The 25479-nt window shown below is 35.4% G+C and overlaps 1 protein-coding gene across 3 annotated transcripts; it reads right to left on the reverse strand.

Moving 5' to 3' along the window:
• Positions 1–364: 364 nt before the first annotated feature.
• Positions 365–24905, reverse strand: pald1b (phosphatase domain containing paladin 1b). Of its 3 annotated transcripts, XM_073834992.1 has the most exons (21): positions 21609–21853; positions 21120–21305; positions 20563–20665; positions 20215–20394; positions 18490–18654; positions 18205–18365; positions 17567–17642; positions 16915–17066; positions 16662–16755; positions 15575–15679; positions 15340–15435; positions 15089–15223; positions 14053–14169; positions 13776–13955; positions 11970–12167; positions 11762–11902; positions 11561–11632; positions 10757–10897; positions 8089–8244; positions 4235–4393; positions 365–3295 (listed from the first exon to the last, which is right to left on the reverse strand). In XM_073834992.1, exons 1-20 carry the CDS (start codon positions 21653–21655, stop codon positions 4244–4246), a joined length of 2655 nt encoding a protein of 884 aa, XP_073691093.1. In that variant the 5' UTR covers positions 21656–21853; the 3' UTR covers positions 365–3295; positions 4235–4243. The 3 variants fall into 3 exon arrangements, with proteins under 3 accessions (XP_073691093.1, XP_073691090.1, XP_073691092.1); XM_073834989.1 differs by lacking the exons at positions 365–3295; positions 21609–21853 and adding an exon at positions 24652–24905 and having other exon boundaries at positions 3345–4393; XM_073834991.1 differs by lacking the exon at positions 365–3295 and having other exon boundaries at positions 3345–4393.
• Positions 24906–25479: the final 574 nt, after the last annotated feature.

The following is a 25479-nucleotide window of genomic DNA, read 5'->3' on the forward strand; positions in this document are numbered from 1 at the left end:
TTTCAACACAACTTGACTAAATGAAATATTTGCATTGATATAGCATTTTTTTAAATGACAGATGCTGTATTATTTTAAAACATTCGTATTAATATGCATAGGATGAAGACTTTACCTCTTCATCATCTTGACTATATGGCAGTGCTGGAAAAAAAAAATTCAGCATCATTCTGATCAACGTCCCTGACAGTCATGTCCTCATTATACAGTCTATTAAACCCAAATACAACCTTAGCTCCAGTTGTTCCTTCATGCAATGAAAATAGCTGAGCACTTCTACGGTCACAGACTAGTTTCAAGGACTAGTTCATCCAAAAACATGAACATTTATTTAATTTAATGCCATCCAATACGTAGATGAGTTTGTATTTGACACAACTTCAGTCCAACAATTAATGTCTTGCAAAGCAAAAATCTGCATGTTTGTAATAAACATATGCATCATGAAGACATCATTAACTTTAAACCATTGCTTCCTCTAGTAATATGTGACCCTTGACCATAAAACCTCTTAAGTAGCACAGGTATATTTGTAGTAATAGCCAAAAATACATTGTATAGGTTATTATTTTGTCAAAAATCATTAGGATATTAAGTAAAGATCATGTTCTATGAAAATACTTTGTAAATTTCCTACCATAAGTATATAAAAACCTTTTGATTAGTAATATGCATTGCTAACAACTTCATTTGGACAACTTTAAAGGCGATTTTCTCAATGTATAGATTTTTTTTTGCACCCTCAGATTCCAGATTTTCCAATATTTGTATCTCGGCCAAATATTGTCCTATCCTAACAAACCATACATTAATGGAAATGGATATTTACTCAGCATTTTTTTCAGAAGTCCAAACAGTCCAAAACAGTTCTAAACAAATGTGTTGGTGGATTTTGTGAGGACAACAAGGGATGGACATTTTCATTGCATTGAGCGTTATTATGGTTCATGGACTGGTATTATGGCCAGAGGCTGCTTTGGCCAGATGATGCTTTTAAAGTTAAAATGCCTTATGATGGATTTGTTTTTTAAAAAACAAATAAAACACAGCTTTTTTACTTCACAATATGTTAACTGATTTACTGAACTGTGGATTATTGTGATGTTTTTATCAGCTGTTTGAACTCCCATTCTGACGGCACCCATTCACTGCAGAGGATCCACTGCTGAGCAAGTCATGTAATGCTAAATTTCTTCAAATGTGACCCTGGACCACAAATCAGTCTTACATGGCACGGATATATTAGTAGCAATAGCCAAAAATACATTGTATGGGTCAAAATGATCTATTTTTCTCTTATGCCAAAAATCATAAGGATATTAGGTAAAGACCATGTTCCATTATGTTCTTTTGGAAATTTCCTACCATAAATCCATAATCCATATATCCAAACTTAATTTTTGATAGAAATATGCATTGTTTAGAACTTTATTTTGGACAACTTTAAAGACGATTTTCTCAATATTTTTTGCACCCTCAGATTCCCGATTTTCAAATAGTTGTATCTCAGCCAAATATCGTCCTATCCTAAAGCTTGTTTATTTAGCTTTCAGATGATGTATAAATCTTAGTTTCAAAAAATTGACCCTTAGGACTGATTTTTGTGGTCTAGGATCACAAATGTGTTCTGATGAATAAAAAACTCATGTAAGTACATGTGAAGATTTTTTTTTTATTGAACTATTCCATTCCTTTAACAACTATGAAGCCCAGCAACAACAACATCAGTTGTTAAAGTTTGATGACTATTATGACAAGTATTGTCAATAAAAATCTGTCCCCCCCCCCCCCCCCCATATGTAGAACAGGGTCAGAAATAGCCAAAAAATGCAACCAGAATGAATAAAAATGCCCCATAAATTCAACACAAAGGGGCAAAAAAATGCCCCTGCACTACTAAACAAAGTATTAGGACAACCGCGATTAAAATGAAATGTGTCAAAACACAGAATTACATTTAAATGTGCTCAAACTGTATTAGATTGCCTTTATGTGCTGTTTTGTGCAACACTGAGCATTATAACCAATCAAACGTGTTTCTGTTGAATTTAGGAATGCATTGGCCAATCAGAGGCGCTTAGATTAGTCAGCGCTAAGAAAGGAGCTGTGTTGATTGTGCACACTTGCAAATTCTCTCTCTCATGATGTCTCATCATAAACAACACAGTGCAGATACGATAAAAAAAAGGTTAATTTCATAGCTTCAGTTATTATAAAAAAATTCCATGGGGCAAATATTGTCCCTTAATGGAAAAGTTAATTTCTGACCCTACTGTGTAATGATATACAGACACATTCGCACTATGCCTTATCAGTGTCAGAGTAGATTTGGAACAGCGATGTTGAACATATGTGACCCTGGACCACAAAACCAATCTTAAGTCGCTGGGGTATATTTGTAGCAATAGCCAAAAATACATTGCATGGGTCAAAATTTTTGATTTTTCTTTTATGCCAAAAATCATTAGGAAATTAAGTAAAGATCATGTTCCATGTTGATTCTTTGTAAAATTCCTACTGTAAATATATCAAAATGTAATTTTTGATTAGTAATATGCATTGTTAAGAACCTAATTTGGACAAATTTAAAGGTGATTTTCTCAGTATTTTGATTTTTTTGCACCCTCAGATTCCTGATTTTCAAATAGATGTATCTCGGCCAAATATTGTCCTATCATAACAAACCATACATCAATAGAAAGCTTATTTATTGAGTATTCATATGATGTATACATCTCAGTTTTGTAAAATTTAACCTTATGACTGGTTTTGTGGTCCAGGGTCACATATATTTGATCATATACGTAGGATATATCTGGATACATTTCACAACAGCTGTCACTGCCTCATGACTAAATATAAAAGCGCAGAAGCCTGATGTGTGATTTAGCTGAGATGGCAAGTAAGTGTTTGTGCCCTCAAATTTATGGAATATCAGCAAAAAAAATCTCAAAATAACTTAATATAACTGCCTAAATAAAAAGACATTCTAAAAACTGAGGATTGGAAGACGCTGAGTCTGGGGAAGATAAGAAAATCCAAAAATGAAACCGACAAAGTTTTCAGTCTCCACAGTGAAGCACTGGTCTCCTGACACAAGCTACAGGGCTGTTTATAATCATGATATGATACAGAGTTACGAATAACAAGAGAATGCTGGAAGGACACTACAGATGGCAGGTTATAGTATGTATGAGATACAGTTTCTCCAAAGCACATGGCTCTGAAATGCCAAGCAGGGTTCATTTTACCTTGCCCACAGTCCTCTGCACACAGACAGATTAGAGACATGAGCCTGGAAACAGGGGGAAAGAAAAAAATACACATTCTGTGCCTTTAAGACTGTATGAGTTGTTTCTCTCTACACCATGAGGGAAAAATCCATAAATGAGAATAAAGATAATCAAAATTAATGTCACTTGTTTTCATTAAGTTTTAAACATTACCTTGCATTCTAATTGGGTATTTCATTAATGAACTACAGTTATTTGTATTTTTTTGCATACTTGAATCTGATTGGTTAATCTCATCCAGATAATGTACAGTTAAACAGTGATTACTGCAAAACAGAACCTGTCAGAAATCAAAAAGTGTATCCGCCTTAAATGTGACATTTTAAGACTTGAGTCTAGACTAGGAACAAAAGTTTTTTATATACAATTCAAGTCTGAAGGACAAGAAGGGTAGAAATGACGTCAGTGACATCCGTTTGTTCAGTCTAAAACTTCAGGCTATTCAAAACATTTGAGCTGTGCTATTTTTTTTCCTATTAGTTCAAATAACTGAATGAAATTAATAAATGATCCTTAATCGGCTCTAATAAACAAATAACACAACTAAACCATTTTATGTAATGACTTAATGAAGCAAATTGTTCTATAAAAAAAGAGTAATTTAATAATAACCATTTACATGTACATGAATGCAAATGATCATCCAGCAACACTGTCACATTACTTAATGAATTAGACGTTTTATATACAAACGAGGTGACATTTTAATAACAGTGCTCAAATGTACCTTTTAAAGGTCGGCATTAAAACTTTTATTAGCAATTATGTGTGGTTTATTACGTGTTTGTTTTCTTATATTTTACAAGGCCAAGCCAAAGATAAGAGTCAATAATGTAAATAAGATAACAGGATGCATTAAATCACTTAATGAGTCTGACAGAAATTGTAATAAAAAAACTTATTTATGAAATGTGAGTCAGTATTTAGTCAGTTCGACATACTGTGCCTTTCTAAATAAGTTGCCCTCGCATGGGAATAGTCTGGGCGCTGTGTGGGAGCCAGCGGAAACGGAGCCTGGCCATCGGAGAGTCGTCAGCGTTCTCAAACTCAGAAAAGCCCAGATGGTTGAGGATGACATACACACCAGCTTTAGCTGCCACCTGCAAACCAGTACAACTCGTGAATGCATTTCAAATACTTGAACAATAATTGATACTCCATTACTTCATATTTGCATTTTCTGTGTGTAAAGTGGGGTTTACTGCAAGCTGTACACTTATAAGTGGCACAGCTGTTAACTTGTCCTTAAAATGATTGTGCACCCAAAAAATTAAAATGCGGTCATTAATTACTCACCCTCATGTTGTTCCAAACCCGTGAGACCTTTGTTCATCTTCAGAACACAAATTAAGATATTTTTGATTAAACTGTTGTATAAAGTCGTTATTTTTGTTTTCTTTGTGCACCAAAAGTATTCTCGTAGCTGCATAACATTACAGTTGAACCACTGATGTCACGTGAACTATTTTAACAATGTCATTACTACCTTTCTAGGCCTTGAACTTGATAGCTGCATTGCTGTCTATGCAGAGTGAGAAAGTTCTCAGATTTCATCAAAACTATCTTATTTTGTGTTCTGAAGATGAACCAAGGTCTTACAGGTTTGGAATGACATGAGGGTGAATATTAATGACTAGTTAGTGATTAGTGAACTATCTCTTTACAAAATGGCAGGATGACGATAAAATGCTTTCTGTCACCTTGAGAGAATAATAAACTGGTGAGTTTTTAATGTACTTGGCAATTTTTAAAAAATCCACAAAGCTCAGCTTTCATAACAACCTACTAAATGCTTTTACCAGCTGAATACCTTAAGAACAACTTGGATTTTTTTTCTTTGTAAATCTGAGGACAGACTGTTTAGTGGTCAGATGAAGTAATAACCATCAATAACTTTTTTAACAATTCAAGGTCAACTATATCTGTTAGAGCAGGGGTCTTCAAACTATAATTTTAACTTATTAATTTTAATCAAATAAACCCACCACCATTCATAAGTTGTTGTTTTTTTTTTTTGAAAGAAAAAAAAAAAAGAAAGAAATCAATATTTTCAATTCAGCACGGACAGAACAGACATTTAAGGTACAAAACATTTCTATTTCAAATAGATGATGTTCTTTTGAACTTCCTATTCAATGAATCCCCTCAAAACAAGGTTTATACAAAAATATTAAGCAGCTTAAGTGTTTTTAACAATAATTATACTAAAATTGTTTCTGGAGCACCAGATCAGCATATTAGAATGATTTCTGATCATGTAACACTGAGAACTATGCTGAATATTCATCTTTGCCATCACAGGAATTTATTTTAAATTGTAGAATATTTAAATAAAATGTAAGTTAAGTTTGTGTGTTTTCAGTCAAATAAATGACGCTTTGGTGAGCACAAGAGACATTTGAAATTTCATTTACAGTGGTGGCCAAAATTATTAGAACACTAGTATTTTCACCAGCTAAAAAATGGTTTTAAATAAGTAATTTTTTATCTTTTGCTGTACTGTGTCAGTAGGAAATATCAGTTTACATTTCCAAACATTTTGCCATTCATTGTAATAACCCAGTGAGATTTTTGTTTGCACAAGGAGTCAACAAGGAACAACCTGAGACAGACTAAATCCAGAAGAATTGTGGCAGTGTCTCCAAAATGCTTCAAGAAACCTACCTGCAAAGCCACAGTACTGTTAAACGTTTTAGGCACTTGTGGAAAAAAGCTGTAAAATAAGGATGCTGTCAAAAATAAAAATAGATTTTCTTTATCAATTAACTTCTATTAACTAAATAAAATCAACATTTGGTGTGACCATCCTTTGCGTTTAAAGCAGTTTTGCCCTAGGTTGCACATGTGCATAGTTTTTTCAGGTAGATTTGCAGGCATGTCTCTTGAAGCATCTTGGAGACGTTGCCACAGTTCTTCTGGATTTAGTCTGTCTCAGTTTGTTGTTTGTTCATGTCATTCCAGACAGACTGAATAATGATGAGATCAGATCTCTGTGTGGCGCACTGGCTGTTATCAGACTACTTGTGCAAACAAAAATCACACTGGATTATTACAATTAATGGCAAAATGAATGTTTGGAAATGTAAACTGATATTTCATACTGACACACTACAGCAAAAGACTGACTTAAAACCATTTTTTAGCTGGTGAAAATACTAGTGTTCTAATCATTTTGGCCACCACTGTATGCTAAATGCAATTATATTTACATAACTTGATATTATTTTTATTTAAATTTTCATTCTGCTTTCTAAAGGTGGAAACCAAGAGATTAATCATGTTTTTTTATAGCCATAGTTTTCAACAGTAAAAATAAGAGAACACTAGGTGACTTACAGTCTTCCAATTCTCTTCCACCCTGTCAATCCGAGGATAAAAGCTGTGGCTATAAACTAAGGTTTGACACAGGAAACCTCTGAATGAGACAGAATACATTTACAACTTTATATTGACAGACTGACATTTTCCCATGAATGTTTCATGGAACTCAGAACTATGTTTAGCTGCAGCACAGAGCGCCTGAGGAGTGTTCAGCCATTTATCTTGCCACAAGGCACTGGTCTGCTGCACCATGGGTGTCCTCCCATCAGCTTCTCAAGGGTACAGAGACATTTTAACTGTAGACAGGCTTGTCTGTTGAGTATGAGTGGCAGGTTATGTCTTCCTGTGTCTTCCTTCGGACTGAAAGTGAACTTACAATGCTTTTTAAAAAGATATCTTTAAAAAAGCACACTTTATCTTGATGTCTTTAACAAACATGGGGATTAAGGCACTTTTTGCAACAACAAAGGTTTTAAAATGATTTTTAAAGAATTCTCTTCTGCTCACCAAGTCTGCATTTATTTGAACCGAAATACAGCAAAAGCGGTAATATTGTGAAATATTTTTACTTTTAAAATAACTGTTTTCTATTTGAATATATTTTAAAATGTAATTTATTCCTGTGATCAAAGCTAAATTTTGAGCATCATTACTCCAGTCTTCAGTGTCACATGATCCTTCAGAAATCATTCTAATATGCTGATTTACTGTTCAAGCTACAATTATTATTATTATTATTATCAATATTTAAAACAGTTAAGTCAATTTTTTCAGGATTCTTTGATAAATAGACAGATACAAAGATCAGCATTTATCTAAAATAAAAAGCATTTGTAACATTATACACTATACTATTCAAAAGCTTGGAGTCAGTAATCAGTTTTTTTTTTTTTTAAATTATAGACATTAATACTTTTATTTAGCAAGGATGCTTTAAATTAATCAAAAGTGATAAAGACATTTATAATGTTACAAAATATTTATATTTCAGACAAATGCTGTTCTTCTGAACCTTCTATTCATCAAAGAAACCTGAAAAATTCTACTCAGCTGTTTTCAACGTAATAATAATAATTTATGTTTTTTGAGCAGCAAATTAGAATATTAGAAAGATTTCTGAAGGACCATGTGACTGGAGTAATGATGTCAAAAATTCAGCTTTGAAATCACAGGAATAAATTACATTTTAAAATATATTCAAATAGAAAACAATAATTTTTAAATTAAAAGACATTAAAAATCTTACTGTTCAAAAAAAACTTTTGACTGGTATTGTAACTAGCTCTGATTTCTCAATTTGAATTGATTTTTTTTTTGGAATAAAAAACATTTACATTTTATTTTGAAATGTTATTTTATATATATATTTTATATTAATTTTAGTTAATCAATTAAAATATAGTATTATGTAATCATAAACAGCTTGCCTGTGACATGTTTTTTCCCCTAAAATAAGCAAGTGAGTCAGCTTCACCTGGTACATCCACTGGCTGAAGGATCGCCTCCAGGAGTCTTTCTTCTCCAGATGGAGGTAGCAGTTGAACAGGATAAGATAAATGTAACGCTCAAGGTACTGCAGGCTTCTTAACCGCAACCAATGAGCGTCAGCCTCCGATTTAGCCATCCTAATCTGAGGAAGAAGAAACGCCATAATCAGCTGTTCATTCATTTTTTTTTTCAGTTATCTTCAATGTCTGTTCGCTTTTGGCCCTCCTTTTTTACCTCTTATCAACAGAGACAGGGAAGATGACAGAAAAGGACAGGAGAAGAGTAGAGAACAGTATCGGGTATTTGCGTCACCTGCATATAATCATCAAGGCACAAAATTTGACTTGTTGATTTAAATTATCGCAAGTGTCTGAGACCAGTTGCGAATAGCCAAATACTATTCACAGCTGGTAAAGTGTTCACTTCACCTTTTTCATGTCTATATAATAACTTCAGTATTCTAACATGAGGTCCAAAAGTCTGTGACCGCTGGTGAAAACACCTCTGATTTAATGCAAGTTTCATTGCAAATGAATGATTAATTAAAAACATTCATGAATTTAATTTCACAGGCTCTCAAAATGCCACATGCTCAAATGAAAAGTTTTATTAGAGTTAGAGGACACAAACATAGATCAACTGCTGCAAATTCAAACATACTTAAAGGAGAAGTTCACTTCCAGAATGATAATTTCCTAATAATTTACTCACCCCATGTCATCCCCATGTTTATGTCTTTCTTTCTTCAGTCACTTACGTAATTGTTTTTTGAGGAAAACATTCCAGGAGTTTTCTCCATATAATGGACTTCAATGGTGGCCAACGGGTTGAAGGTCCAAATTGCAGTTTCAATGCATCTTCAAAGAGCTCTAAATGATCCAAGCTGAGGAATAAGGATCTTATCTAGTGAAATAATCTGTCATTTTCTATAAAAACAAACAAACTTTTTAACCACAAATGCTCATCTTTCACTACCTCTGTGGTACGCATGCGTGTCTTCACGCATTACATAATCATGTTGGAAAAGTTCTGTGTACTTTAGTTAAAAAAGCTAGAGTAAGGCAAAAAACTACATAATTTTCCATTCAACTTGAAAAATCACATCGTTTTTTTTGCAAGGGCATATGGCTGTCTTTGCATTTTTGCTTTCTAAACACTGGGTCGGTACTTCCGCCTACATCAGCGGTTCCCAATTCCAGTCCTCGCACCCCACCGCTCTGCACATTTTGCATGTCTCTCTTAGTTAACACACCTGATTCAGATAACCAGCTCATTAGAAGTGAGGTCCGTGCAGGAACTGCGATCCGATTGACATGGTCCCTGCAAAGTGTTCATTGCTCCCTGCTCCCTAAGCGGGGGAAATCTGTTTACTATACTTCGAAACATTCATTCATATATTTGCGCTACGCCACCGCATGTAGCGTCTTCACACACAGATGAAACTTACTAGAGAAGTGTGACATAAGTGCATCTGTAAATAAATGCATTTTAAATTTACGTCTCGCACGCTTTAATGACCTTCAAATGGAACACATACGCTCGCTTCAAACTAATGAATAATGGCGGAATATCCTGTGATGTCCACTTCGAAGGTCAGTAACGTTGGAATAGAACAAACGTCGGAAGCGATGCGTGAAACACACAAAATGTGCAGAGCGGTGGGTCGCGAGGACTGGAATTGGGAACCGCTGGCCTACATCACAGGTGTGTAATACGTAATGCGTGAGGTCCAGCAAGATGAGCATTTGTGGTTCAAAAGTATATACATGTTTATTTTTCTTAGAAAATGACTGATCGTTTCGCTAGATAAGGCCCTTATTCCTCAGCTGGGATCGTGTAGAGCCTTTTGAAGCTGCATTTTGGACCTTCAACCTGTTGGCCACCATTGAAGTTCACTATATGGAGAAAAATCCTGGAATGTTTTCCTCAAAAACCCTTATATCTTTTCGACTGAAGAAAGAAAGACATGAACATCTCGGATGACATGGGGGTCAGGAAATCAAGAAATTTTCATTCTGGAAGTGAACAACTTCTTTAATAAGGAATAAGAACTTGAATTACATGTCCGTATATCACAGAAAACGTGTTTTACCAGATGTATGAGCTACTGTAACAACTATTACATAACTGTCATCATCTATATTTTGGATCCAAATGAGTTGCACCAGTACCTCAGAACATATTTTAAAAGATAAAACTAAGTCTTGGACCTTAACAAATATTTGCAGGGCTTTTCAAAGCAGTCTCTCTGAAAGCTCTCTTCTCATTTACGCTGCTGTTTTTCAAGGTCTTCACTTTAGAATAAAAGCATGTTTTCCAGTCTCAAATTAAACACATTCAGAGTGCTCTAGGCTGATGCACTGCAATGGGCATTAATAATCTCTTGGTCCCTTTGGGCGCATCAGTACAAATGAGAAAATTGTACCTCTATAGACTTCTCAAGGCTATGTTAGGTACAAAAACAATTGCTTTGGAAGCAATCTATTATTCAACCTGGCTCCTAAAAGCATTGACTAACTTTCCTATTAACTACCTTTTTTACACTCGACTTTTCCTAGTGAAGTTTATGCATGCACAACACATCAAAATAGTCTTACGAACAACATAAAACGCACTACATATATATAATATATGTAAAAAATATCACATTTCACCTGTCTGTAAGTGGATATGATGATTTCCCGTAAATGGTAATGCATGGGTGTCATCGTCTCACTAACAACATCCAGAGCGACGTCCACTTCTCTCTTCACACGATGGCCATCAGGTAACAACCTTACCACCTGCATTACCACCTAAACGCACACACAATGTTTTTTAATTTATTTCTATAATAGAAACTATTTTCTATGAAATGCAATAAATACATTAATTTATTTTGCATAGGTAGGTTTATTATTCATAGAATTTATATGCAAAAAATTAACAAAATGTTTGTTTTAAAGGGTTAGTTCAGTTCCAGAATAAAAATTTCCTGATAAATTTACTCACTCATATGTCATCCAAGATGTTCACGTCATTTCTTTCTTTCATCGAAAAGGTATTAAAGTTTTTGAGGAAAACATTCCAAGAATTGCATGCTTGACCAAGCGCATCGGAGAGATATTGCAAGACGAGCATTTGTGGTTATAAAGTATATAATTTTTTTTTTTTTTTTTTTTTTTTAGAAAATGAGCGATTGTTTCACTAGATAAGACCTTTATTTCTCGTCTGGAATCGTGTAGAAGCTGCATTGAAACTGCAATTTGGACCTTCAACCTGTTGATCCCTATTGAAGTCCACTATATGGAGAGAAACCCTGGAATGTTTTAAAGACCTTAATTTTTTTTTTTACTAAAGACAGAAAGACATGAACATCTTAGATGACATGGGGGTGAGTAAACTTTTTGTCCTGGAAGTGAACTAATCCTTCAAGGTTGACACTGGCAGTCATTCAAAAAATCATAACCTCAGTTTACCTCAAACTCCCCTTTGGTGTACTTGGCGTCTGGAACACTTACAATCTCATCTTCTTCACACTCAGGAAACCCCTGAAGAAAACAGGGTAAGGTTTATGAAACTGATCTGAGCTCAGTTTAAACATTTTTCCTCTTCTAATCAATACTTTAATTCTCACTTCCTCCCTCCACTAAAATAGCTGATAGCTGGAAATGACTTACATTAATGTGCCACAGGGTGAGAGTGGCGATGACCATGGCTGCAGTAGTTCGGCCTTTGCCATTGTGACAGTTGAAGATGAAAGCACAGTTGGAGTCTTCAGCCAGACTGCTCTTCATGGCCTCCAACAAGTGGTCAAAAACCTGAGGGAGAGCAACAACATTGTCAACAGTGTCAAATCTATACTATTGTTATAGTGTACTGACTCACCTCTTCTTTAGGTGCGCAGTAGTCAGAGAGGGGAATCCGCTGGTAGCTGAGACCTGGATGAATGCTCTTTTGATGGACAAAGAGCTCCTCTATGGTGTGGCAACTCTTAAACTTCCTCATCTGTTTATCCTGGTCTGTAATCACCTCCAGCCACTTTTCACACCTCAGGACGTCCTGCTTCAGTGTCAGCTCCATTTCCTGTGGAGACAGCCATATTGCTAAAGCTCCCTAGGTTCTTAGATCACAGCAGAAGTTCTCGTGGGTGAAAAATGAAACATTTTCATCTCATTTTCATCTTAATTTATGATGAAATCAAATGCTACATGTGCATGTAAAATTGAAAACATTTAACAAAACTTGACTTATTACTCATGCAATAAATGAAGAATGGCCTAAAATAAGACGGTCACTATGTCACAATGTACAGTTCAAGTCAAAAGTTTACATACACCTTGCAGCATCTGCAAAATGATAATTATTTTACCAAAATAAGAGGGATCATATAAAATACATGCTATTTTTAATTTAGTACTGACCTGAATAAGATATTTCACATAAAAGATATTTACATATAGTTCACAAGAGAAAATAATAGTTTAATTTTATAAAAATTACTCCATTCAAAGTTTACATACACTTGATTCTTAATACTGTGTTGTTACCTGAATGATCCACAGCTGTGTTTTTTGTTTAGTGATAGTTAATGAGTCCCTTTTTTGTCCTGAACAGTTAAACTACCCGCTGTTCTTCAGAAAAATCCTTGATGTCCCAAAAATTCTTTGGTTTTTCAGCATTTTTGTATTTTAACCCTTTCCAACAATGACTGTACGATTTTGAGATCCATACTTTCACACTGAGGACAACTGAGGGACTCATATGTAACTATTAGAGAAGGTTCAAACGCTCACTGATGCTTTAGAAGAAAATACTATGCATTAAGAGCCAGGGGTGAAAACTTTTGAAGATGCCTACATTTTTCTTATTTTGCCTAAATATCATATTTTTTCATTTATTACTGCCCTTCAGAAGCTATTGAAGATAATTACATATTTCCCAAAAGACAAAATAAGTAAAATTTACCATGATCTTCTCATTTAAAACGGTCGGCTCTTAATGCATCATGTTTCCTTCTGAAGCATCAGTAAGCGTTTGCACCTTTGCGAATCCCTCAGTTGTCCTCCGTATGAAAAGATGGATCTCAAAATCATACAGTCATTGTTGGAAAGGGTTCAAATACACAAAAATGCTGAAAAATCAAATAATTTGTGGGACCTGAATGATTTTTCTGAAGAACAGCAGGCAGTTTAACTGTTCAGGACAAAAAAGAGACTCATAAATAACTATCACTAAACAAAAAACACAGCTGTTGATCATTCAGGTAACAACACAGTATTAAGAATCAAGCGTATGTAAACTTTTAAACAGGGTATTTTTATAAATTCAACTATTATTTTCTTTTTTGACTACATGTAAACATCTTTATCTGAACTATCGTATTTAGGTCAGTACTAAATAAAAAAAACATGCATTTTGTATGATCCCTCTTATTTTGCATTTTGCAGATTCTGCAAGGTGTATGTAGTCTTTTGACTTCAACTGTATTTACACTCTAGTGCAATATTTGAAAGCTTATACTGCACACTGTATTGAACTGTTCTATGTACTGCATTGTATTACATTGCACACAGTGTGCATGCTGTCCCTACAATAACTTTGTCCAACCCAGTTATATAAAGCCACTGAAACACTACCCTCCAATTTTATTTAATACATACTACTATAGATCTGCCCTGAACAGAATTGCACCTGGAGCTGCTGTGGATGTTGAACACAGATTGGAATAGGCTGTTCCAGACAGCCTGGCTCTCGTGGGGTGAACATTTGTCCATTTGCCTCCAGCACAAGTTCCTCCTGCAGATTCAGCCAGAGAATTGTAGAGTGCCCTCGCCTGTGGTCTGTCAGGTAGGACATCACGACAGCCAGAGCCTGAAATTGGAACAAACAAGCTTTGATTATTTATTATTAGACTTTACACAGCCACAATTTAGGAGCCTGGGCTGCTGAAGCTTTAGAAAGGATTTACCTCAGAGTTTGGCTGGGCCATCCCATATAGAGCCATTTTGGAAACACGTCTGAAATTGGCGACTTTCATCTCCTTGGCTGTACTGAGCAGATCTGTCACTAAGAACTCACTGGACACCTTTCAAAAAAAGATATAATGCGATGCCTATGTTTTAGGGAGAGTCTGCTGAGCTGCAGAAGGAGGAGGTCACAGTTTGTTTCTGATAAGAGCCAGGACAGAAAATCTCAAGTTAATGAGATTTAGTCTATGCTGTTAGTATTTGTTTTTATGAAGACTGGCATATCAGATATACTTACCGGTAAGCAAGAAAATTACTATTCAAGGATAAAGCAAAAAACTAGAACCTGGTGCATATGAACATACTTAAGTATAACTATGTAATTTTAATCTGTTATAATATGTAATCTCCACATCATCACAGCAAACTGAAGTTAGTGCTCCACTAAAGTTAGTGTATGGTTTTCCTTTGGCTATGTTTTAGGGAAAGAACTTCTTTATATACACTACCAGTCAAAAGTTTTTGAACAGTAATATTTTTTATATTTTTTTAAGTCTCTGGTTATAGAAATTTATACTTTTATTTAGCAAGGATGCTTTAAATTGATCAAAAATGATGATAAAGACATTTATAATGTTACAAAAGATTTCTATTTCAGATAAATGCTTTTCTTCTGCAGCAGAAGCAGAATACATGCTTTTGAGCAGCAAATCAGAATATTAGAATGATTCCTGAAGGATTATGTCCTTGACAAATGATGCTAAAAAATCAGCTTTGAAATCTCAGAAATTATTATATTTTTAAATTTATTGAATTAGAAACCAGTTATTTTAAATAGTAAAAATATATTTTTTTAAGTGTACTATTTTGCTGTACTCTGGATCATATAAATGCAGGCTTGGTGAGCAGAAGAGACTTCTTTAAAAAAACATAATCTTACTGTCCAAAAACTTTTGACTGGTAGTGTATTTTTTCTTTATATAATTATAAAATAATGTTCTGAGAATGTTCTGGGAATCAAAAATTGATTGCCCTTACCAGAACTCGAATCCCATCTGTTATAAGGCTGGCTGGTGTTGAAAGTTCAGAGCTATCCATGCTGGCAAGCAGTCTGTAGATCCAAGCATTCATACACAGCCACTGACTGAAGCTCTGCGGAAATGCCTGTGGATACTACAAAGAAGGAGACAAAAAGTAGATAATAGATATATATTTATAACAATGGCATATACTGACAGAAATAACTACTTTTAAATTTAAAAATATGGTAGCATTTGGTTTAACAATACCTGTTCGTGAAGATACGCATTGAATAATAGTAAGTACACATAGCGTTCAAGACTTTGGAGTGTTCTTTGCAGGAAATAGCCTTTTGTGCTGCTTCCCTGCAAACACAAACATGTGAATGACACAAATATGTGACCTTCATTTAACAAAAAGCTCATTTGTATTTAAAATTAAATAAAAAGCAACCATTTTATATCAGTTTGACAACATGGACAAAATGTTTTAATTGAGACTTACTTGAATCTGGTAATCTTCAGCAATACCTTCTAGCTTTAGTTTGTTTTCATACACAGCATCTTTTATGTTATGCATCTCAGAGCACATGGCAACAGCATCATCAACCTATGGTATATATACATAAATATACACTTAAAATGAGTTATGTAAAGGGTCAGAAATGAATTGTTCCATTAAGGGGCAATGCTTGCCCTCTGGAATTAATTTTTTATTTAATTCTGACACAAATTTTAATTTTTTATATTCACCTCATTATTACAAAAAACATATGTTGTCTTTAATGACTGTTAAAAATTGTATTTAAATTATACATATACAATCAGGAACTCATAGAGCTGCAATGTTATGACAAAAAGTCATTATTGTAGATTATTGCTCTGTGTAGTGTAATAATGATTATTTATATCGATATAGATAACAATATAAAATGTTTCATTTTGGGCACGTCACATTCTGGCTTCATAGAAAAACATGACGTTAGCCAAGTCTATCATAACTTATGCAGAAAGTCCAGTTATAATGACTGTAGCTACGAAATTAATCTTTCATTTTCATTGTATCTGCACTGTGTTGTTTATGATAAGGGGATTCGTGAGTGTGCACACTCATCAACAGCTCTTTAGTGGTGACTAATCTAAGCCTCTGATTGATTCCTAAATTCAACAGAAATGTGTTTCATTGGTTATAAAGCTCAACACTGCACAAAACAGTGCGTAAAAGCAACCTGATGCAGTGTGAGCAAATCTAATTACATTCCTAAATGTAATTGACATATTTCATCCATTTTCACATTTCATTTTAATCATGACAGCCGTAATACACTGTTTAATTGTGCAGGGGCAATTTTGCCCCTTTGTCTTAAATTTATGGGGCATTTATGTTAATGTTGGTGGCATTTTTGCCAAAAGCCCTTGTTAATTTCCGACCCAGTTAAACCATTTAATCACTAAATCCTAATGTTTTATATGCTTTGGAAAACATAAAAGGCTCAGTTTCTGTTTACTATCACTTTTGCAAATGAAAACACCCTTTAAAGCAATTGTACTTCGTGAACCAAGAGTTTTACAAACATCATTAATACGCTAACCTCATCAAGGACTTGTTGACCTTTAGGTAGGCTACTGATTAGCAACTGAATCACTTGGAAATCCAATTTGTGTTCACTCTTCTGTATTTCATGCCTGTGAAAGAGAAAAATAGTACGTAGAGCTTAGAAAAAGGACACAATATTACTAATATTAAAACACAATATTACCACAGTAGAGAGTTTAATTAAGTAATGCTTTTCTTTGAGAGGGTAAACAGTAATTGAAATTGTACTGACAGTGAACTATAGGTACCTGGGGCTCTTTGATGCCCCCTGCAGGTGATGGAAGACTAAGGCTCCCAGGATTAACCCAAGATTAGTGCGTCCTACCCCCACCTGGCAGCTGAAGAGCAGTGCAGGCAGAGGCTTGGAGCTGTCCCGCATCAAAAAGAGGTTCGGGGTCTCCTGGTGAACACAAAGGTGGGTGAATTTGTAACAGCACATTGTCCAAGTAAATAACATAATGATTGTGGAATGTACATGTCTGTATAAATTTCTGTAACCTCAAACAAGAACACACATTCATTTTTGGCTGTCAAACTCTGATAAAGGGAAAATTAAATCAAGATGGAAAAGATAAAGAAACTGGAATAAAAAAAAATGTCTTGCCGTTTCCTGATCATGAGCAGATACCTGAATTTATTTTTCATGGTCTTAAGTTAACATTTATAACTTTCGACTGTGTTAATACAGTTTTCAAAGATTGATGTTACTGGTAACTGTAAAACATAAATATGGTTTGCTGGCTGGCGCTGGGTTTAAAGTTCTGGGTTCTTGGGATGAATTATTGTGTTCACTGACACAAATCATCAGATATAAATAAACCAGAGCTCACATAGAGTTATTTTAAACTTAGCAAGTAGAAGGAGAAAAAAAAACATATATAATATTCATAGAGATCTTACCCTGAGTATATTAACAAAAGCATCAAATGTCTCCTCCAGTGGTGCCCCTTCCATAGGGAGCGGTAATCTGTAATATCTAAATTCATAAAAATGTGTCATTAAACAATACACAAAACAAAAAGAATCTAAAAAGTATTATTAATTTTAATATATATGCATATATGCATGTTTTTTGGCACTACTTTTTGCCAGGGTTTTATTTACAACAGATTTCTGCTATTTTTAAACAAAGATCACGAAAGTGTCTTGGAAAGTTTTTCCCACGCCGCCATCATTTATTTTTGATACTGAAACTGTCTTTTATGTTTGGGGTCAAAAAATTACTTTCCAGATTCAGCAAGGATGCATAAAAATTAAATGTAATGGTTTACTGTAACAGCTGTGTGCAACATTTATAATAAGAAGTTTTTTTGAGCAGCAAACCATCACTAAAGACAGGAGTAATGGCTGCTGAAAATTCAGTTTTGCCATCACTGGAATAAACATTTTAAAAATATTAAAACAGTTATTTCAAATTGTAATTGTATAATTATTTATGTATTTTTGGAAGAAAAAAAAAGCAACCTTGGTAAGCATAAGAAACATCATAACTTCTGAAGAGTATAGATTTTATTCTGTCATAAAATATGAGCAATTACCTGTGCAATGGTTGACTGAAAAGTGGTCTTTTGTAGACCTCTTCAGTGATGTGAATGTCCTCCTCTGACAGAATGTGAATCTGCTTAGGTTCATCTTTAAAATGCTCAATGTCATTATAGACAAAGAACATATTTTCACTCAGCTTGGCGAAGTCACACAACTGGAGAAAATATGAGAGAATTAAAACCTGACACTGAGCAGACACTATGACCTCTCTCAACATTTCACCATAAAAGGATGGCAAGCGATTCTCCTTATACAACTAGTTCTGGTCTATAACAGACCTCTTTCCGGATGGAAAGCTCTATTTGTTCTGCGCTGAGCTCTCTGTCGAGGTCATGCAGGTTCTCATGGAGGTTCTCTCTTCCTCTGGGAGTGTACGGAATAAAGTCTCCATCTGAGCGGAAGAAGACCACTGGTTCCTCCCTCACACAGATGAATATCACCTCCTGTTCACATATTTTGTGGGATAAACAGCAGTTAACCTGATATCAGTTGAAGATCTGTCTGCAGGAAATATGGTAGCCAAGGTAGTCAAGACCTCTGAGTTAGAGACCAAAATCACTATTATGCACAATGATACAGACATTTGACTGTTTCAAATTAGTTACTTCACATGCTACACTCTTAAAAATAATCTTTAATGGCTTTAATGGTTTAATGAAAAACCTCCAATCATTCCATTGCACAAAAGGTTCTGTAGATTACTAAAATGTTAGAAAAAACACTTCTTCAAAACTGTTATTCTATGGCATTGCTGCAAAAGGTTCCTTTTTGGAACCTATATTTTTACAAGTGGAGGTTAATTTTGTGCTATATAATGATGTAATAACTAACATACAGTTGAGGTCAAAAGTTTCCATACACCTAATAGAATCTGCAAACTGTTAATTATTTTACCAAAATAAAAGGGATCATACAAAATGCATGTTATTTTTTATTTAGTACAGACCTGAATAAGATATTTCACATAAAAGATGTTTACATATAGTCCACAAGAGAAAATAATAGTTGAATTTATAAAAATGACCCCATTCAAATGTTAACATACGCTTGATTCTTAATACTGTGTTGTTACCTGAATGATCCACAACTGTTTTTTTTTTTTTGGTTTAGTGATGGTTGTTCATGAGTCCCTTGTTTGTCCTGAACAGTTAAACTGCCCGCTGTTCTTCAGAAAAATCTTTTAGGTCCCACAAATTATTTGGTTTTTCAGCATTTTTGTGTTTTTGAACCATTTTCAACAATGACTTCCATCTTTTCACACTGAGGACAACTGAGGGACAAATATGAAACTATTACAGAAGGATCAAATGCTCACTGATGCTTTAGAAGGAAAAATTACGCATTAAGAGCCAGGGGTGTAAACTTTTGAACAGAATGAAGATGTGTACATTTTTCTTATTTTGCCTAAAAACACATTTTTTCATTAAGTACTGCCCTTCAGAAGCTACAGAAGATACTTACATGTTTCCCTGAAGACAAAATAAGTAAAATTAACCCTGATCTTCAAATTCAAAAAGTTTTCATCTCTTAATGCATTGTGTTTCCTTCTGAAGCATCAGTGATCTTTTAAACCCACTGTAACTCATGAATAACTATCACTAAACAAAAAAAAAACAAAAAAAAACAAAACACACCTGTGGATCATCCAGGTAACAACAAAGTATTAATGACCAAGTGTATGTAAACATTTTTAAACTGGGTCTTTTTATAAATTTAACTATTATCTTCTTTTGTGGATTATATGTAAACATCTTTTATGTGAAATATCTTATTCAGGTCAGTACTAAATAAAAAAACAAATTGCATTTTATATGATCCCTCCTATTTTGGTCAAATAATTAACATTTTGCAGATTCTGCAAGGTGTACGTAACCTTTTGACCCTAACTGTATCTAATGGTTCTTACAGGAAAAATATTAAAAACCGTAAAGTGAACTGTATTCACAAAAAGATGCCTCACTGACTTTCATCCTACTCAACAAAGACAACAAGCACTTACTGACCTCATACCCGTCAATCTGCAATCTCTGGAGGACCTGTTTGAAACCACTCAGGCTAGGTTGGCCCATTCCAAAAAGGGGGTAGTTTCCCTTGACCTTGCGGAAGTTGGGGGCCCCGTGGCTTTTTGTAGTATTTAAGACATCAGCTCTATTGTATACATCCTGCACCATAAAAAACTCCCCCTGGACAATGTAAAAGCAAGTTATAAAACTTATTCCATCGTAAATGACAAGACAAATCCATCACTTATCTCCATTTCCTGCTCATTACGACATTTTCCAATGGTATGACACTTTTTTTAAGTATTAAGCTCTAAATATTTAGTTTAAATCTCAAAAAGTGAAACATACCAGCACTAGGTAGTGCTCTGGCAACAGGTCAGATATCCTTCCCTTTGAGTAGTTGGCGGATTGGATCTTGTCATGAATCTGAAACTCTTCCCTGCAGTTATTTCTGTATCGAAACAACACTCATAACGTCTATCAAAATGTCAGTAAAAATCCAGAACTGATAATACATGTTTGTACATTCCTTTAAAGGGACAGTTCACCCAAAAATTAAAACTCTGTCATAATTTGCTCACTCTTTATTCTGTTTTTTTCTTTTGTTGAGCACAAAAGAAGATATTTTGAAGAATGTAACTAAAGGGTGGTCAATGGCTCAGTCATCAATTGTTTGGTTAAAATATCATCTTTTGTGTTTAAAATAATATGGTTTGGATTTTGGAGCAAATGATGATAGAATTTAAATTTTGGGTGTACTATCCCTTTAAGTCAAAGTGATGCTGTTTTAATGGTACATCTACAATTGTTTACGTTCAAATTGTAACACACAGGTGTGACATTTTGTGCATACGAGGGTCCTTACGGCCAGTTTTAAAAAGCAACATGTTGCACTTGTCACTTACGTGATGACAACAGGGGCCACTTTGTTTGTGATGATGGACTTGGCCTTGCTGTTGCGAATGTTCACCGACTGTAGTGAGCGTCTGCGCTCAGCCATGCTGTTCCCTTGGTGATCAGCCCGGTGTGTAGGTGCAAACGGAGCAGCCTGGGAAGTTGCACTGGCACTCGTACCCATAATCTGCACAGAACTGGAATGAGGATTTATACTGTGACTAATAGAAAGTAAACAGGCAGAGATGTTAGTCATTTTACATGGGGTTATTTCAAACATTTGCACTTTTTAAAGAGCTAGACGCAGTTTGTGCTGCAAGACCGCAAAGATTCAATTTTACTGGAACCCCAACACATGCAATGCACAGCAAAAACCCCTAATAAAACACACTATTGAAGATCTGAATGTGTTCTACAGACCGAAAAGTAAGTCAGACTATAAAATTTGCATGTGCGTATCATCTCTGTCATGTTATTTCATTGATAAATGAACAGCTTACGGTCTCGCAGCTGTGCCGCGTGTGTTCACATCCTTTGGTTTTTGCATCTTAGCTTCAGCAAGGGTTCAGGTCTCTCTTTAAGTGTAAATCCCGTCAACACAAACTCAGTTTCCTGTTGCTAGCAGAATCTTAACATAAAAGCCTTTAGTTTTAACTCCAGCCACCAGCGAAGTTTTGCTAATCTCTTTTCTTCTCTTTCTTGCTCAGTGCCTCTCTGGTTCTCTTCTCACAGTGACAGGATAACAGTTCCAACCTTTCTGGGGGCCACGAAGAAATACAGTACATCTGGCAACCAGACGACAGTGTGGGCGGCTCCAGACATTCACAGGGACAGCCCATGCAAAGGCCATGACGGAGACATTACAGAAAGCCAAAAGTGAGAGAAAGTGCAAGATGAAAGATTTCTGATGCCTTTGCATCTACTGAAATCTGAAAGCGTTTGAAGTCAGAATCATGAAGCCAAACGAATCTCCTCCATGTGCTGTAGCGATAATGCAGTTAATTAAATACATTTTTTTGCCCCCTCCTCCTTCATAAGATCAAGTTTGTGCCAGAGAGATATCACTGGCTAATATATGATAGCTCTGTGAATGTCATTAGGACATTCCTGCCTTATGTTTATATAACTGGCTGGTCTATTGAAAGTTTGGGATACTGAGTTGCTGGCACCAAGAGCAATGCTTCCCTTTTCAGGGGCTTGATTTAAATTCCAGTTGTGTCCGAGTATCACGGTCACAGAACAAAAAACAACAACAACAAAAATCTCTAAATATGGATGGGAAAGGCCCCGGGATGCATTCATACAACGCTGCACAGATCAGTGCACAGATATGCAGTGAGTGGGAGTGACTAGTGACTGGCACATCCTTGTTCAGGCTGAGAAATGAGGAGTTTAAAAACGACTGCAGTGTTTTGTTCATGTGTATTAAGCTTTCAATCAACATCACATTCAGAATCTAAAAAAAACTGAGGCTGTGTAACAAATACACACTGCAAACCCAGTATTTTCTCTAAACAACTAATATCTTTGCTAATAACACAAACTTTTTTATTATCCTAAGTAAATGTTAACTTACTGTAAATTAGTCAATTCACTACCAATTTCTGTTTTCAATTCTTCGTGCCACAGCGTGAGATGTTAATTTGTTTATTAATAACTTTCCACAGCTGTGTTTTTTGTGTAGTGACAGTTGTTCATGAGTCCCTTGTTTGTCCTGAACAGTTAAACTGCCTGCTGTTCTTCAGAAAAATCCTTGATGTCCCACAAATTCTTTGGTTTTTCAGCATTTTTGTGTATTTGAACCCTTTTCAACAATGACTGTATGATTTTAAGATCCATCTTTTCACACTGAGGACAACTGAGGGACTCATATGCAACTATTACAGAAGGTTCAAACGCTCACTGATGCTCCAGAAGGAAACACAATGTATTAAGTATTCAAACTTTTTGAATTTGAAGATCAGGGTAAATTCAACTTATTTTGTCTTCTGGGAAACATGTAAGTATTTCCTATTGCTTCTAAATGGCAGTACTAAATAAAAAAAGAGATATTTAGGCAAAATAAGAAAAATGTACACATCTTCATTCTGTTCAAAAGTTTACACCCCTGGCTCTTAAAGCAACACTAAGTAACTTTTCCCTCAACGCTCCCTCGACAGGTTGGAAGCGGAATTGTCCATTACCGCTGTCGTAAATAATTTAGCCTACCGTCGCGTCACATGCACGTTATTTGTTTGGAGGCTATCCAGGACCGGCTTTGGAAATAACGATGTCCAGTGACAAGGTAGAGTATGTTGTATGACTTTATAAAAGTATGAAAACCTTTTGTGAAGCCTGCCGTAAAGCAAGTCGCATTTGTAGTCTCATTTGAACTACAAAACCGCGACCCGACGACCCAAACTTACATAGTGCTGTTATGGCCGATAGAGGGTCGCAAAGCGAATACGAAAGTGCCGTTTCACCCTGTTATGAGTTGATGAACCACTGACACGAGTTCGGAAACATTATTTTAAGGTAAAAACAACTCTTTAGTGTTGACAATTCCGCTTCCAACCTGTAGAGGGAGCGTTGAGGGAAAAGTTACTTAGTGTTGCTTTAATGCAGTGTTTCCTTCTGAAGCATCAGTGAGCGTTAGAACCTTCTGTAATAGTTGCATATGAGTCCCTCAGTTGCCCTTAGCGTGAAAAGATGGATCTCAAAACCATACAGTCATTGCTGGAATGGGTTCAATAACACAAAATTGCTGAAAAACCATGCTGTTTGGATTTTTCTGAAGAACTGCAGTTTAAAGGTTCAGGACAAACAAGGGACTCATAAACACTTAGCACTAAACAAAACACAGCTGTGGATAATTTAGGTAACAACATAGTATTAAGAATCAAGCGTATGTAAAGTTTTGAACGGGGTCATTTTTATAAATTCAACTGTTTTCTCTTGTGGACTATATGTAAACGTCTTTTATGTGAGAAATACATGCATTTTGTAAAATAATTAACATTTAGCAGATTCTGTAAGATGTATGTAAACTTTAGACCTCAATTGTATTATTCAGTGACTCTTTCTGCATATTTACATTGATACACCAGGTGTCGTGTGACTCCTGCATGGAATCATTCACTCAACAGATTAGTTCAAAACACTGATTTTTTCAGATGTGTCAAAATGAATCTTGGTTTAGTTTGGAACTTTGTTGTTCGTTTCGGAGTAAATAGAAACAAACTACCTGGCAATATAGTGTCTAAAACGTTAACTTACGTACTTGAACTTTACTAAACTGTTGTATAAAAACAACATCCCATTCTCTATCTATTTTGTTTCCCAATGTTCTGAGAGTTCATTTAAATCAGCTCTCATGTAGTACACTTAGTAAGTACACTTGCCCACCAGCATTTCACAGGAAGCTGACTGAGTGAATCAAACTTAGCTATGCCAAGCAAAGCTCAAGACAAAAAGACATAATTGTACACCTAATAAAGCAAATATTTCTACCCTGAAACCAAGACAAGGTAATATGGAAAGTAAATATCATAAAAGTTACCTCACCTGCTCACCTGGATACCCGCTCTCTCAGACACCTGTCAGGACCTGAGAGAGACAATTAAACGCAGAAGAAGACCAAGTCCATGTCACACACATCTTGAATCCTGTCAATTAAAGCCCCGCACAGGTCCAAAGACATGCAGTCAGGTGTGAATCCAGCAGAGCGAGTCTCGCCATACAGTGCAATTGGATAACACAGGGGGAGGAGAGAATGGTCACTTCCTTCAACTGCCTCTTTCACTGGCAATAAATGTTATGGGAGAGGAGGATGTCGGTGGGTGGATTCTCATCTTTTCACCAGTCAGTAACAGCTCCATCTCCCAGCAACGGAGCTGCAGAGATGCCCAAAATGTTGAAAAGCCTGGGATGTGAGGGACTGAGTATGAATAGGCTGACACTGGTACATTTAAACAGTAATAATATTCTGAGTTAGCAAGACTTGATTTTCTTGTAATGGTGATAGTTAATCGCAACGTTTCAACCTCAAGTTGTTCCATATTGTTGCTCGGCGGCCAAGTTGTTCATTTTCACCACTGCCACTGTGTCGAATGTCTTTCATTGCATTGAAAACAGCCTCTGCTTGAGCTGCTGGTGTTAAGTGGACACATTGTATTGCCTTGAGTTTCCAAGCAACCAAGCTCTCTTCACGAGGCATTCATGTACTGTAACAAGGGCTTCCAGCTAGAGACAAGAGAAAAAAACATTGAGAACTCCCGCTTTAGTATAACACAGTTTAGCATTTACAAAACTAGAGCCAGAATTAACTTCCAGAAAAGCAAACTAAGAGCTGTACACTTACCCTACTACTCCATCTTGCGGCAAACCCTGGTA

This window comes from Garra rufa, chromosome 2 (genome assembly GCF_049309525.1).
Source record: "Garra rufa chromosome 2, GarRuf1.0, whole genome shotgun sequence".
Classification (NCBI taxonomy): Eukaryota; Metazoa; Chordata; class Actinopteri; order Cypriniformes; family Cyprinidae; genus Garra; species Garra rufa.

Coding starts and splice junctions, on each gene's coding strand:
- pald1b (XM_073834992.1), bottom strand. CDS start 21,655: ATGCAAAAACCAAAGGATGTGAACACACGCGGCACAGCTGCGAGACC. Junction 15,680..16,661: donor GTCAACAAGTCCTTGATGAG/GTTAGCGTATTA, acceptor TATATACCATAG/GTTGATGATGCTGTTGCCAT. Junction 8,245..10,756: donor TCATATCCACTTACAGACAG/GTGAAATGTGAT, acceptor CTTCTTCCTCAG/ATTAGGATGGCTAAATCGGA.